At 37.0% G+C, this 16236-nt stretch overlaps 3 protein-coding genes across 3 annotated transcripts; all 3 read left to right on the top strand.

Moving 5' to 3' along the window:
- The first annotated feature begins 109 nt into the window (after positions 1-109).
- Positions 110-5112, top strand: LOC108238078 (hepatocyte cell adhesion molecule). Its single transcript, XM_017419916.3, has 7 exons — positions 110-278; positions 1096-1437; positions 1967-2248; positions 2563-2656; positions 2757-2830; positions 2937-3010; positions 4189-5112. The coding sequence occupies exons 1-7, from the start codon at positions 197-199 to the stop codon at positions 4333-4335; spliced, it is 1095 nt and encodes a 364-aa protein (XP_017275405.1). The 5' UTR covers positions 110-196; the 3' UTR covers positions 4336-5112.
- A 167-nt stretch (positions 5113-5279) lies between these two features.
- On the top strand, positions 5280-8630 carry styxl1 (serine/threonine/tyrosine interacting-like 1). Its single transcript, XM_017419862.3, has 8 exons — positions 5280-5519; positions 5648-5709; positions 6264-6363; positions 6460-6593; positions 6770-6924; positions 7016-7113; positions 7806-7918; positions 8284-8630. The coding sequence occupies exons 1-8, from the start codon at positions 5417-5419 to the stop codon at positions 8413-8415; spliced, it is 897 nt and encodes a 298-aa protein (XP_017275351.1). The 5' UTR covers positions 5280-5416; the 3' UTR covers positions 8416-8630.
- An 844-nt stretch (positions 8631-9474) lies between these two features.
- Positions 9475-14635, top strand: LOC108238038 (ion channel TACAN-like). Its single transcript, XM_017419844.3, has 12 exons — positions 9475-9657; positions 10470-10588; positions 10833-10964; positions 11046-11105; positions 11196-11291; positions 11514-11603; positions 12095-12160; positions 12275-12336; positions 13022-13114; positions 13532-13596; positions 13741-13809; positions 14123-14635. Exons 1-12 carry the CDS (start codon positions 9583-9585, stop codon positions 14234-14236), a joined length of 1041 nt encoding a protein of 346 aa, XP_017275333.1. The 5' UTR covers positions 9475-9582; the 3' UTR covers positions 14237-14635.
- Positions 14636-16236: the final 1601 nt, after the last annotated feature.

The following is a 16236-nucleotide window of genomic DNA, read 5'->3' as shown; positions in this document are numbered from 1 at the left end:
GAGCAAGTCCAAGTGAACCCACATACAGGTCTCCAGACACACACACACACTGTTGTCCTGCTTCTACAGAGGCTTTTTGAGAACAACACGTCCTCAGTTTCAGCACAGTGTGAATGAATGACTTGTGTCCTCCGTCCAGCCCAGAGTGACAAATCATGCTGACTGTCTGGGAGAAAAACAAAGCTTTTTACCCAAGATGCAGCCAGAGAAGGACACTTCTTCAAAAGCCAAAAGAATTTACCAGATTTTATTGCTATGCTTCGGTTTCAACAATTCAAGTAAGTAGCATTTATTAAACTAAATTACATGAGCATCTATTGCACCAGTGGGACAAATTGTTTTATCTGAAAAGAAGTAATGAAGTGTATAAAATATTGTTTGCGTGTTTCTTCATATGAGAGCTTTAAAAAGTTCAGTTTTTATGTTGTTTAATGTTAAGGTTGCATGTTTTTTATCAAATAAAAAGAGCACAATAACAGTTCAGCACCATATTACAGGTTTCTAACTACTTGTGCACCTTGTTCAGTGTCACCACAACTACTTTAACCTAAACCCTCACAAAAGTAGGATTTCTTGTTGACGTAATGGATTATGTCAGACTGTCTGGGTTGCTTTTAAGCCTCGTGCCCCTTCTTTGTGCCCCTTCTTTGTAAGTAATACAATAATTGTTTCTACAGGCTGTACCAGAACCAGTGTGTTCACATGTTTTCAGCTGTGATCGTTACTGTCCTGCTCTTCTTGTGTTTGGCAGCAAAGTCACTGAGCTGCTGTGTTTCTGCAAAGCTTGCGTCTCTGGATATCTGAACAGACAAAGCTCGCTTCTGTTGGTTCACGCAGGCCCATCCCAGAGACGGATAGCTGTTACCGTGGTAACATGGATCCGCCATACAAACTGTGTCCAATATGAATGACGTAGTGATATGGTGTGGTGTCTTCATTTTGAAATCAGTGTTTGCTGAACTTCTGGATCTTATATTACAGTGGGAAAACACAAATCCCCAGCAAGCGATAAAAACAGTTTACATACTGCCTGAATCTAAGTATGTTTAAGTGCCAGTGTAGACGTTAGTGTGTCATCAGCATGTTTCTCAACAGGTGACGTGTTGGCAATGAATATGACTATCCCCAACACTCTGATTAGAGGAGTAGTCGGAGGAGAGGCCCTTCTGTCGGTCCGCTACAGTAGTCTCAGCCTCGATGTGCCGGTCATCAAGTGGCAGCTCAAGAGGGAAAAGTCTGTCACTGTTGTCCAGACGATTGGGACAGTCATCGTTGGGAACCTGAGGTCAGAGTATCAAGATCGCATCCTTATATTTGAGAATGGGACTCTGCTTCTGCACAACCTCAAACTCTCTGATGATGGAATGTATGACGTGGAGATCTCGATCACAGATGATGTCTTTGCAGGAGAGGGCAGCATCACACTCACTGTGGATGGTAGGAGCATAGGTTCTCTTGAACAATTCTTCAGTGTTATTGTCAGCATTGTTCTCCAGGAACCTTACATTTACAGATTTCTGATACATATACATACATATTTAGGCAAATGCTTAATTAGGTTTGATTACTTAATTGTCATTTAAGATGAAATATTTTAGAATTCCACAAATGATGCCTTTATGGTTCAAAATTTATATGCTGTACTCAAATTCTTGTTAAAATAATCAGCCATCCAACTATTTTTTGAACCTTGTTTTGTTCAGGGTTGTAGAGAACTGGTAAGAAGCAGGGTACACCCTGGACAGGTCACCAGTCCATTACAGGACCACATAGAGAAACAACCACACACTTACTAGGATCAATCTGCAATCGCAGTTCACCTAACATGCATGCTTTTGGACTGTGGGAGGAAATCAGAGTACCCTTGTTCAATTAAGAATGGCTCCAAGCACATGCATCTTGTGGCTCATTACATAAATGTTGAATTTAGTGTATAACTATTGTTTGAATTATCACCTTTACCCAGAGCCCATATCCAGGCCGTACATCCACATGGAGTCTTCATCAGTACTGGAGCTCAGTGAAAACGTCATCCTCAACTGCTCCCACGACAACGGAACCAGAACCACATACAGGTGGTTCAAAGGTGGAAAGCCCTTGACCAATGAAACAAGGTTTGTGCTGTCACCTGATCAGAAGCTGCTGACCATCACTCGAGTGCTGATGGCAGATGATGACATCTATGGCTGCGCAGTGGAGAACCCTGTGAGCAACATGACCAGCCAGCCAATCAGACTCTCTGTGTACAGTAAGTGATTATAGTTGTTGGTTGCAGTGCAGGTTGGAGTTAAATACCAGATATGATGGCAGAATGAGCAGTTGATCATCATTCATTCATTCACACAATCCCAGCATTTTTAATTATATCTATTTACAATGTAAATACACCAATTAAAGTGACACAATGGAGGGTGGTTAGTAGTATTCTTGGCATTAGTGTAAAAGGCCTAAGACTGGATTTGCAATTCATAAACACATATCTAGTATTCACATAATGTAAGACTTTTGTGCCTGAAAATGTTATTATATGGTAATTAACTTTAATCTTGCATGTGATATTAGAAAGAAGTTCACTCTACATCATCCTTTCGACCGGAGGAATCTTCCTCCTTATCACCTTGGTGACAGTGTGTGCGTGTTGGACTCCTTCTAAAAAGTAAGATCTAACATTTATTTACCTCAGCCATTAACCTGTTGTTAAAAAAATTAATTTGCAAATAAACAATTAATAAGCATTTATCCATTTTTTGTCTTAGGTCAAAGAAGAAACCCAAAAAGTCTTTATCCAGGATTTACAGCCGTTCTCGTCACACACCTCTTAATCAAAATGGTAATTATATTTAACTATAATTATGATTAATTCAATCTGTGAAAAATTACACTATTCAAAGTCAAACTGTCTGAGTGACAGTCCAATGTGTTGTGCTTTATCACAGATTATGTGCTTCCCAAAACGGCAAAGCGTAATGGGATTAATGCAGTAACTTCACTTTACGTCCTCCAACAAAAGGTACAACTTTCAACACCTCTGCTTTTATTAAAGTTTGTTTTTAAATTTTAAGATTTGAGTTGAAATGTTGAGGAAAAAAATGACATTGTGTTTCAAGACTGAGCCAAAAGAAGGGATCCTCTCTGTGCTTTAATTTTGACCTCGGCTGGGCTAAAAGGATCTGGTTCGAACGATCTTACTTCTCATGTGGGGTCATAAAAGTCGAACAGTTTGGTTTGCTAGCTGGATGCCAAACCATTGCAAACTTTAAAAGTAAGTTAAAAAATTAAATTCAACAAGGAGGAAGTGTTAACTTCCTTACACTGGAGCCTAAATCTGGATTAATGAAGGGATGACTGATTAAGGCCAACACATAAATCTGGAGATGATGAAGGCATGAACACATTTTTTAGATCTTTTGGAGAAATGTATGATTTGGCTTTGGCAATTTGACTTTACTAATAAAAACTGGTTTTGAAAACTGAGCTTATTTTCTGTAATTTAAAAGAGCTATCTAAAAGCAATCCAATAATCCACATATAATAATTTCAATCTTGTTTTCAACCATGGTAAGAAAATTATGTGTTAATCAGTCTTGTAGACAATTAAACAGAGGCTGCAGTGGGGCAAAACATCCAATTTAAAATGAAAGAAATGTGGGTGTCATCAGCATTATAATAAAAGGAAATATTGTACTTCCTTAATAAGCATATATAATGAACCAGTCAAGCTGGTCAAGTCCCTCCATGATGTTTTTTTTTTTACAATTTCTGACATTGTAGATTCAAAGGAGGCAGAGGGGTGTGATAATCAGGCATCACCGTGATTCTATTGTTTTTAAAACTCAGATAAGTGAGATGGTGAGATCCTTTTCCCAAATACAATCAATGGTTCTGAAACAAACCACATTGCTTTGTGTGATTTTTCAATGATTCTTTTGCCAATTGTTGATGCTTTTACATCTTGCAGCCAGTTTGTTACACACACCATCACTGCATCAACAATGTTGGGTTGTTCTTGCACACATAGACTGTTTTAGCTTTTATTACAGTGAATTAACTTCAAGAGGAAGAACGAGTGTCAGGCCTGGCTTGAAAGTGTTTTGACTGAAGGGGGCTACTGATTATTTTAGATGATCATATCTAAGTGTGACATGATAGTAACTATTTGATTTAAGCTGACAGCCTTTTGTTTCGCAGGATCCCTCCATGGATGACTCCTCCAGCAACAGTATTGGATCTCCAGAATTCGACAACCCACCGTCCTACACAACTTCCTCCAAGTACATAAATTCTCCCATCCAGACAGCTGCGTCCCCAACCTGTGCCGTCTCTGTTTATGCTTGAAACTTAATTTTGAGGCACTGCACTTCCACTTGAAGTTTTTACATGGATTATAAAAAGGATTCTGAGAATATTGCATTATCACACATTTTTGTTCAAAAAGACTTTAAGTCTTAAGATCAAATTTATTGTTTAAACATCTTGTAAGAATTCTTTGAGGAATACCGTTTCCCATTTATATAAACATCTGGTCCATCCTAAAACAAAAAGGTCTTTTTGTAAGTGTTCAGCTTTTTGTTTTTATTTTTTATTTTTCTGAAAAACCTGTTCAAAAAGTCTTATAACACATCCTATACTAACTGTGTCGCCAATGAAATGCTGTGTAGGATTATAATTCTCAGCTGATTTTATGTGCGACCATAAAGAGACGTTTTAAAATAGTTTGGACTTTAGTTTCTAAAAGACTCAAAAGCCTGAATTCAGTGTTGTCAGCCAGGAGCACTGTAGTTTATGAGAAGTAAAACAATTTGGGCTGCATAAAGATGGTGTGGCCAATAGACGCTCCTGTTTGTACAATATAGAAAGAGGGATGTCAATTTAAGAAGTGCCTCTTTGTTCCAATTTTACTGTGTGTGACTTTTAGTGTGAAGTCAGAATTTAAATTGTGATATTTTGTGAGAGTGAAAACTTGTAAGTGGCTGTCATGTGAGAGGAAGGTATGTAATATTTGAATTTTATGAAACTTTATTAAAATGTGACGTTCAGATGGGGGAGTGGTTTTGTATTATCTCTGTTGTATTATTTGTGTCTTGGTGGTCTTTGTACAATTTGAGGGTTTGTCATTCTAAGTAACACGTTTTACAAATTAATTAAAAACTAACTGTAACTGAATACAGCAAAAACCTTTTGTGAGTATTTGTTAGTAAACTGTGAATCAACATACTTTACGACATTAAGAAATTAGTTTTTGTGACTTTAAGGCTGCATCATCACCAACAACCAATGACGGAGAATCTTGTGTTGCTTAGCAACAAATCAAACACAAAGTGTGCTCCTTTTTAGTCAATATACTTGCTCTAATATATTGTTTTTTAAGCCCTGTTGAGATTAGTTTTGTTCTAGTTGCCTTCTTATTGTTCCTGTGATGGCTGAAATCCTCCTGTGTGATCCTTTTGAGCTCTACAACCTCCTCAACCAGTTCAGCTGTGTGTCGAGGCTGGCAGAGATCAACTATCTCTGGTTGGTTGGTAAGAGACTATTCACAACTAGCTGTTGATGCTGAAGTCTACTTTTGATTCTAGTTAGATATTGTTAGTTGCGCTGAGTTAATTCAAAAGAACCTTACGTATAAATTGTTTGTATATCTCTTTCTTAGATGCTCGTGAAATCCAAGACTACTACACAAGTCACATTGTAACAGCCAAAAGTGTGAAAATGGTATGAATATTATTACATATATCAGTAATTCAGGTTCAGACTGATAATCACAAGTAAATTAATCTATAAGCTGTGATAGATGCAGAAAAAAACAACAATGCATTGCACAAACGTGAATGTTATCACACTCAAGGCTCTTTCATTAAAACATCTTTGCAAAACGGGCATTTGACTGTTCAAAATCACAAATATGTTGAACTAGTTTGAATGGTTTTATAAGATTCAGTATTTATTTTCTTTAATCTTTTTTGGACTACTTTTACATAAATAGTTGTTATTTTCTTTTACTCTTCAATGTTCACTTGCTGAAGCCTGAAATACTGTATTTGGTTCTGATTTTTTTTATGATGGCCTTTTTATTAACTACATCACAAAGTAAATTGAATTAGGTGCATTTAGGAAGTGACTTTTTATCTGCTGACTTAATAAATTCATTTCATTTATTGAAGTGAATCAGGGGTGATGTCATTCTCTGTATGTTCACACATGCCTTAATTTACTGTTCGCTGTTTTTACATATTTGAATCAGAACATTAATTTGGGTATTTTTTCAGGATTCGGATGGAAAATTCCTTTTGCCAGAGGATGTGGAGGCTGATAGTATGCAGCATATTGTAGTCTATGACGGCAACACAAGCTGTTTACAGGAACAAGGTACATTTCTTCAAAGCTGCAGAGTCTAAGGTCATCTAATATGTTACAATATCTGTCTTTTTTTCTTCTTTTGTGTCACTGTGATTTTGATTTTAGGGAGGGCTATTAACTGCGCCCAGGTTCTGGCCAATGTCAGCCTCTATCCAGTCCACATATTGAAAGGAGGCTTTCAGAGGTTCTCAGCTCTGTACCCCTTTTTAAGGACTGAGAAGATCCTTTACACCATCACAGTAAAACACAACAAACACACACACACTCATTCATGTATAATATTTATGCAAAAACAACATTTGTCATCCTACATTTGAAGAAGGTTGAGTATAAATAACTGAATCTATCTGGTCTTGTGATTTGGATTAAAGTTTTTACAAAATTACAGTCAAATATGTTTTTGTTCCAATTGCAGGAGCTTGAAAACTTTCAGATTTATCCAGTGGAAATTGTAGCGGGATTGTTGTACATGGGTGACCAGAAGCAAAGCCAGGACACAAGTATCCTCAAGAACCTGAAGATCACTGCTGTTGTCAACCTCTCCCATTTCACACAGAATGACTCCTCGGAGTACGGCAGGATCCGATCATAAAAATATCCAAGAATATTTAAATGTTGTGTATAAATATTTCTGGTTTTTAATATATTCTTTTTAATGTAGGTCAATAAGAGAGAACCAGACCATCCTTAACTTCCCTGTGGCTGACTCTGTGGAGTCTGATTTATATTCAAACTTCCAACCAATCTGTAGTTTCATCGGTCAGTATTGTTCTTACTTTATTTAACTACTTACAATAAAAATACTGTTTATTTGCAGAAACATAAACCTGAAAATCTTGAATAACTATTACAGTTGGATGAACTGAATGGTAAATTCTGTATTTTGACAACTTGAACCCTGTTGAGTTTACACTCTAAGGACACAAAGGTAGGGTTATTTTATAAAAACCCAAATTTCATCAATCCATCCATTTATCCTCTACCACTTAGCCATGGACAACATAGACCTCAAGATCATGGGGGTGCTCGAACCCCTCCGCTAGGTTAAGGTGGTGATTTTACAAAGAGGATTCCAAAACTAATAATTCATAAAATTCAATTAATTTTAACGAGCTTGCCTTCTCAATAAAAAAATAACATGAATTATTGTAAAGGTCAGTTAGGTTATGTGTGTGGTGTCAGTGAAAAGGTGTTCCAGTACATCGTAATGTTTAATTAGCCTTATATGAGTTTCATATTTGTACTCCTCTCTAAAGTTGAGCCAGCTGAATTATTTGGTCAACAAAATGATTCAACATACCTTCAGTGTCATGCTTGTAGATGATGTGATGATTGTTTTAAAGGTTTTGTGGAGCTTTGTTTTCAGTTTCCCTTCACTAGATGTTTTTAAAAATATTGTTACTTGTACATGTTGAAGGTGTACAGTTTCTGTTTTTGTCTCATATCTTCAGATTCACACATCAGAGTCGGCTCTCGTGTTCTGATAGTTTCCAGGCAGGGCAGGAGCCGCTGCAGTGCTGTGGCTATAGCCTTCCTCATGCAGCTCTTCAAATACTCACTAGAGGCGAGTGGGATTCACTATCTAGTATGCACACAAATTATTGTTGTACTTTTACTCTCAATGTGCTCTTAAAATAATAAGTTATTATTCTAAACCAGGCTACCATTCCAGTCTCATTATAAATCAGCCATACAGTGACAATAAAGATGATTCTATACTAGAATAAGAAAGCTTCAATTAAAATAAATAATATTGATTCTAAGATAGACTGATGGGGCTGAAAAGGAAGAAATGTTACCTTAAAATTACAAAGTAAAGCAAATAATCCTAAATTTGGGTAAATATGCTAACACTAAACTCAAAGTTCATGACACTGTCAAATTATTTTAGTGGCTTGTGGATATTTACATTGATTTGACTTTTTTCAGGAGGCCTGGAGGTACATGCTCAAATGTAAATCCTCCATGAGGCCAAACTCAGGGTTTCTGCAGCAGCTGTCTGACTGGGAGCTTCACGTCATGGGAGAGAAGCAGACAGATTTGTCCAAACCTCCATTTTAATTAAAAAAGCAACAACTGAGACGGTGAAGTTGCTAAATTCAGTTCATCTCATGGAATAAACACTTTGCTCTAATGTTCGAATGAACTAAAGCTATTCATGGCTGTGGGAATTTAAAACCCATCATATTTTGCTTACTGGTATATTTGTTCATTTTTTGAGCACTGGCTCGAGAAGATGTTGGATTTATGTGATTCTTCTCTGTTTGTGCCAGATGAGTCACTATTTGTTATTTAAATATATTATTTTGAATAAACAGTATATGAAATTAGTGGACACAGTTCTAATAAAATTTAGAAATTATTCAGTCTGTTTTATATGTTAACTTTAGAAAATATATTTTAAATAGTGACAAAGTTCAAATAAAAACACTATTTTACTCAAAAAATGACAAAAACATAAAATCAACCTGAAACTTTTTTATTTAAAAACAAAACCAGGTTTAACAGGAAGCAATAGTATATTTTATTGTTAAAATATTTAGAATAACGTACACATTTGATTTTTGATTTTTTTTTCTTGCGCTTTAAGTGTTTGTCTGGATAAATTTCAATAACTTGACCCAAAATAAAAAAGAAGTGCATATACTAATTACAAGATGAAATGTTTTAATTTAAAATAATAAAAGTAGACGCCTTTAGACATTTAAATACAATTATTTAAAGATTAAGACTTACGCCGTGACAAACAAACAAAACAATGCGTTTTGGCGTATGCAAGCAAGTTTAATATGTATTGGCGCTGATTGGCTGAATCAAGATGACGTTTATCTAGCGTGTCATTTGATTGGACACGTCTCACAAACACGACGCAACAACGTTGGCAAAGCTAGCGTGAATGCAATTTTCAAAATAAAATTATCCAGATTTTTCTTCAAAGTCAAACAGGACACGATAATAGTTTTTACTGGCATTATATATAAACAAATGGAAGCCTTAGTAGCTATTTTACTAGTATTTAAAATAAAAAGTTACTAAAGCTGTTTATAATTGACTAGCAACATTCAAGCTTCTGCCTCCTTTAGTGTCCAGCTTTTATTTTGAAGGCAATTAAACAGGAAGTCTCTCCCCTTTTGTTGCTTTTGACGCTAACGGCGCTACAGCTGTTGCACAGGCAGCAGATCCTGGTTATTTCTCAACTCCGGGAGGTTTCTAAATGGTACGGCAGAAATGTTCAGCCCAACGAATTTATCCGAGTGCCTGCGGGAGTGGGAAGATTTAGAGAAAGACTACCAGCAAATTCAGGTAAGGTAAACAGGTTCTTGGTTCTTCTGTCAGTGGCTTAAAACATAAATATTCTGTTCATAAATAAGCTCATTTAACATGATGAGCACTGACAGATGCAGTGTTGAAAGGCCTCTTCCTGTCCAATACATGGTAAATTATTATGTTCCCATGTTATTGAGGGGGTATTGAGCTTCAGGCTGAAATATTGGGTTCCCCTTTTATGTCTCTAAAAGCTTTTTTTTTTTTCTCCTCTGAAAAGAGAGGAACTAAGTTCTCATATATCACAGAATGATAGAGGAATATTTGAAGGTATTTAATACATATGCTAGAGTTGATTATTTTAGACAAAAAACAGACATTAATTACCAAAAAATAGCTACTAGAAATATCTTTAATCCAGTAATGTGTCATATTTTACTATAGAACGGGATCTATCAAAAAGCCTACACTTATCTTTTCAGGAAGTATAATTTTTCATGTCCTGCTCTCAGCTAGCTTCTATTCTTTCATATTAACAATAAGAAATTATAAATACACACGATGTGTTTGTGGCTGACTGATATTTGTCAGGCAAAAATGAACATGACAGAAGTTGGAAAAAGAGGGACTCACTGTTCTGTTGACTGTATCCACAGTTATATTTATAATAAAAGTGGATTTTTCCAAACTTCTTTTAAAGATAGATGTGACAACTGAGCATCTTTGTAATCAATTCAATACCATCTTTCGTGTACTTTCTACCTTATAGATTTCATATTATTCTACAATGTAAATGCTTGCGCAACACAGTTTTGTCTCATTTGTTCTTGTTTCTGGTTTTTTGCCTCCAGGACACCCATCGTCTGTACAAACAGAAGCTCGAGGAAGTGTCCAAACTCCAAAACAGCTGCTCCGGCGCTATTGCACGTCAGAGGAAGAAACTGAAAGAGCTTACGTCGTCACTAAAAGAGCAAGTATTGATCCTGGTTTTATTTAGGGCTGCGTTTACTTCTGTTTTGAATCGTTTTGTTTTTTTAACAACAAAGCATTTAAGTAAATTTTGAGTCTGTCAGAGCCTATGCCAGTTGGTGGGTTGGAAAAAGGTGTGAAATCGTACCATGCTTTAAATGGTAACAAATAAATGAAATTTGTAAATGTTGGTGATTGTGTATAGACGTGGGGTGTAAATGTGTCACATTATTTTCCTCACATAGATGCAAAGAAAACAATCCAACGTCAAAACTAAGCCCAGAGGAGCTGGATTCCATCGCCGAAATTGAAGAATCCATCAAAGACAAAACAAATGCTTTCTTTGAGATGGAAGCTTTTCTGCCAAAGAAGAACGGGTATAATTTTATTATAAGAGTTTTAATCCAGAGTCTCTACGATTTGAACATTGTGATTGACTAATTCCTCCTCCTGTTTAGGTTATACCTCAGTCTGGTTCTAGGAAATGTCAATGTAACACTCCTGAACAAACAGGCGAAGTAAGTCACGTTGACGGCAGAAAACACTCATCAGTGTGCAGCTTCACAGACACAACATTAACAGTCCTCTCTTTTTGTTCCCTAACAAAGGTTTGCATACAAGGATGAATATGAGAAGTTTAAGCTGGTCCTCACTGTCATCCTCTTCGTGTTTTCTTTCACGTGTGGCTTTTTGTTCAGCTACAGGTAATGTTTCCCAGCACTCTGTTGAAGTGAAAATTGTGCCTTTTATTTTCTGTCAGCAGATGGTTCACAGGGTTTGTGTTTTCCAAACTGCTTCTAAAGATAAATGTGAGACTATAACACGCCTGCTGAGTGGTTTTGTAAAGAATTAGGTAGCATCTGAAATCTGAATTGGAGCATTGTGATGATGGAACGCACCAATCAGCATTTCTGCTGTTGTTTCAGAGTCCTGGACGCTCTGTTCAACTTCCTGTTGGTGTGGTATTACTGCACACTCACCATCAGGGAAAGTATCCTCATCAGCAACGGCTCAAGGTGTGTGACTGTCCAACTGATCCATGTAGACCAGGGGTGGGCAACCCTGGTTCTGGAGGGCCTCCATCCTGCATGTTTTTCTTGTTTCTCTGCTCCAACATGATTTGAATCAATGGGTGATTAACAGGCTTCTGCAGAACATGAAGAGGGGATTTAACCTCTGAATCAGGTGTGTTGGAGCAGGGAAACAAGTAAAACATGCTGGATAGTGGCCCTCGAGGACCAGGATTGCCCACCCCTGATGTAGACCATGTTAGGGTCTTTCTCTGGGTCTTTTAACCCTCTCAAGGCAGCTTGTGGTTCTCAGTGCCACTGAAAATGATTTTGAAATAACCTTTTAAGCTAATTAATTATTAAAATCTTCGTAAATTCCTACAATCAGATTTCCCAGTTACAGACAAATTTCACTTGTTTCCACACCTCGCAAAGCTTCAGAACTTGATCTGAATTTTATTAATTAGAAATTGTTATAATCCTGTTTGTTGTTTCAGGATCAAAGGTTGGTGGGTTTTCCACCATTATGTGTCAACCTTCCTGTCTGGAGTCATGCTCACTTGGTGAGACATGTTCTTTTACACATTTACCACCTGGAGATGAATGATAGGCGCACACTCACTGGCTGGTTTTTACTCTTCAGTATGTGCTGATCTGACCCTCATCTTTGTCTGCAGGCCTGATGGCGCTCTCTATCAGATGTTTAGAAACCAGTTTCTATCCTACAATCTCTACCAAAGTAAGACATTCTCCCTGTCTCTTAATTCCACAATACAATCTTGTGAGTTGAAACGGTTCAGTGTGTTTTCATCAGCAAGGGGTCTGACTTTTGTCCCCTTTAACATGAAGCAACATGAGCCTGTGACCCCTCATCTTAAAATATGGTGTGTGAGCACGAATTCTGCCGCTGATCAGATTTATTTTTTCCCATTTTGAAAACATGCTGTTTAAATTACAGGATATTCACTACCATAATTATATAAATCAGGCATTATAACCCCAAATCTAAATATTTTTGTCATAATATTTCATTTGAAGATGTTTTTTTTGAGACCATATAAGGTAAAAGTATCCAGGAATTTATAGCCAATGAAAGCAATACTATGAAAGTTAGTTTATATTGGTGTAATCCGTTTACATCAATTTAATTTTCTGCTTAATTATTTAGTGTATTAGTCTTAATTTGGAAACTGTAAAAGCCTAAAAAACTTTTTGTGTTGTGAATTTGAGAAGAGGTTTTTAAAAGTTGTATTTTCTCCCTGAAATTGTCATATTTTTGAACATTTAACTTTTTTTAAATCATGGCTAAAATGACATAATAAAAATGAACCACACAAAGTAGTGACAGTGATGTAGATGGATGTTAGCCAGCAGTGAAATGATGTCTGTACTTTTGTTTATTTTTCAAATCTTTTGGTGTGTAGACTTTGTTCAGTTCCTTCAGTACTATTATCAGAGTGGCTGCTTGTACCGACTCAAAACGCTGGGAGAAAGACACAACATGGATCTTACAGTCGGTAAGCAGCTTGTGTTTAAATATATCATTTGCTTTTTTTGTACAAAACAAGAAAACAACAACCATGAGTTAGTTGTTTAAAGAACCTCCTCGCTGCCAGAATTGATGCTCCTCGGACTGAGACAGTCATTCAGGGAGCATAAAACATCATTTTCATATAGGCTGTCATATAATCCAAACATTATCTTTATTAGGACTCTGCAGAAGGTGTTACACTACGCTCCTGTTAATGTTAATGATACAAATAAAATCAGATCATTGCCTTTTGTTTTTATTTACCTTTTATACAACATTCCAACTGTTTTGGATTTGAGGTTGTATTAAAATTACTTAAACTGTTAAATGTTTCTATTTTAGTTTCATGTTGATGTCAGCTGAGGGATGATTTTTTTATTTTTTTTTTACTGCTGGTGTTTAGAGGGATTCCAGTCCTGGATGTGGAGAGGCCTGACCTTCTTACTTCCTTTCTTGTTCTTTGGTCACGTATGTAGCTTCCTCCTTTTACAGTGGCATTTAAATCTCATTAATGTTTTTCATTTTATTATAAACTCAGACATCTATGTAAAACGGGTTACATTTACAGTTTTTTAGGACACTTTTTGATTGTTGACTCTTACTTTATTACAGTTTTGGCAGCTTTACAACAGCATAACCCTCTTCAAGATGTTCCAGCTTCCAGAGTGTAAAGAGTGGCAGGTTAGTTCCCTTAAACATTTTATCTTCTTAGTGACTTGTAAATTAGCCAACCTAAATGGTTTATTTTCAAATGGGCCAGTTATTTTGGATGAATAGCCTAGAACTGATGTTTAAACATCTTCTCCCTGTTTTCTCCCTGACTTGTTTGAGTAACCACAGGACCCACACTGCACATTTGCAAACATTTCAGTTGGTGCTCTCTGCAGGAAAAAAAAAACAAACTTCCCAAGTCTTGTTAAACTGAACCGACGCAATAAATCTTTGCTGCCGAATGCTTTTGGTTTTAAAGCTCTATTTTGTTTTTGCTGTCTAGGTTTTGATGTGCGGCTGCTCGTACCTGGTGCTCTTCACGGGAAACCTGTTCACCACGCTGAGAGTGGTTTACCAGAAATACATGAACAACCAGGACAAGTCCAAGAGCGTGTGAGGCTGGAGCGACGAGTGAGGCAGATCACCAAATTTACCTCCTGTTTACAAAAGCTTTTCTTCCTCATGTTTGCTGTCCATGTGGACCATTGACCTGCACTCCAACTTTTATCAGTCCTTTGATTTCAAGTCCCTGTTATTTCATATATATGTAAACTGTAATAGGAATAATTATTCCATTGATTGTTGGGAAAAACAAAACAACCAGGTAGTTCAAGTCTTGTCTCTTTTAAATTTGTATTTCTTTTTTTTTTGTCTATTTTAGGAAATTTGAAAACTTTATAGGACGTATTGCTGATTGAAGACCAAGTTTAAGATCTTGTAGTTTGTTGCTCAGGAGCTGCTCCGACTGTTAGCCTCACAGAAGGTGCTCTGTTGAATAAAACGCTCCTGAACCGCCTGTTGAGTTTTAAAATAATGCCGTTATTTAACCAAACACCAATGGGGATGTTTTGACTTCTTACTGCTGGCATTACCTTCCGTCGAGCTGAATTAAGCATCTTCTGCTTGCTGTAATCACATCACCTTAATTTTGGTTGTTTACAAATCACGCTTCAACATTTATCTAATTGAATCAAAAACACACATGTCAAACTCCGTTCCTCGGGAGACACTCGGGGCATGTTAAGATGTGTTCTTGCTTTAAATGAGTGACTTATGGTCGTTCTTATGGAGAACTTGATGATTTGGTGAGGAGGTAATTAAAGCGATGAGGTGTGTTGGAGCAGAAAAACCAAAAACTTCCAGCACAGCGGAGCCTTGAGGCCTGGAGTTTGACACCCCTGATATAGCAGCATACAACTGCTGGATAAATCTTAATTTTACAAGGATTGTTGCCATTTGTTGCAGTACATAATCTGACCACAGGGTGGCAGCATTCAATCAGAGTAGCTAAAAATGAGGACAGTCCGCTTTAAACCTTTCTGTGCACGTGAAAACACTAAAGTTCATCTATCAGAAAAACACGTTTTATTTTCTTAATTTAAAAAACACAAATGTTAAGGGCTGTGTGATGTGGATTCTTGCACTCCTTTTGTATAATGGATGACATAACTCGAGGTTTTCACACTTCATCCTACTGCAGGACTCCAGAGCTTTGAAGAAGTGTTGGACTGAAGGGATTACTGTTCAGAACAAATGCTACAGTTTCCAGAAGGCAATAATGAGGCTAAAATAGAAAGACAGGACCTTCAGACCCGAGTCAACCGAACAATTACAATCATCCAATCTTGTCTCTTAATTAAAAAAAAAGACCAAGGTATTTGGGTAAAGCCTTACATGTAGCTGCAAGACAGAATAAAATTAAAGGAATGCATAGCTCTTTCTGCCTTTCATGCCAGAGTTTTAGACTAAGATCATCTTGTGTTGAGAAATTATGCAGTTTTAGCTGTTTTAGTAAAACCTTAGATATAACTATGTGCAATCTTGTGCAAGATGGCACACTGAGTATGTGTTATGAAAGACTTAGCTGACTGTAGCCATAAAAGCTGTAGCCATTTTTGTGTTTTATTAATGTCAGCTGGCTGTAGCAGCCATGGTTGACTCTGAAAGGTATCCATCAAATGATGACTTTCTGAGTTTCATTGAAATCTGTCCAGTGGTTCATGAGATATTTTGCTAACTGACAGTCAAACATGAACTCCGTCAGCATCATCAGTGTAAAACTCCATGATAACTTCGGTGAAACATGAAAAGGGGGTTTATGATTTAATCATAGCAGCGCCGCAAAGCAGAACACAAGACATGAAAAATGAGAAGAAATTTGCCCAGAAGATCAGACGGAATAATACCTGAAAAATTTAAACCAGATTCAGTCCCATTTTATTACAGTAGAAACCCCCCACCCCAGCACAAAGTGCTGGATGATGCTGGAGGGCCGGTGAGGGCGAGGAGCAAAGTGAATCTAGGAGGAGGAGGAGGAGGAGGGCTGGGTGTTCTCCCAGCCTGCACCTCTTTCATCTTTCTCATTAAAGCCGGAGCAGTGGGGGTCGTCAAGAATGA

The sequence above is a fragment of the Kryptolebias marmoratus genome, linkage group LG13 (assembly GCF_001649575.2).
Source record: "Kryptolebias marmoratus isolate JLee-2015 linkage group LG13, ASM164957v2, whole genome shotgun sequence".
NCBI classification, from domain to species: domain Eukaryota; kingdom Metazoa; phylum Chordata; class Actinopteri; order Cyprinodontiformes; family Rivulidae; genus Kryptolebias; species Kryptolebias marmoratus.
This window is presented reverse-complemented; position numbering and strand designations above follow the sequence as displayed.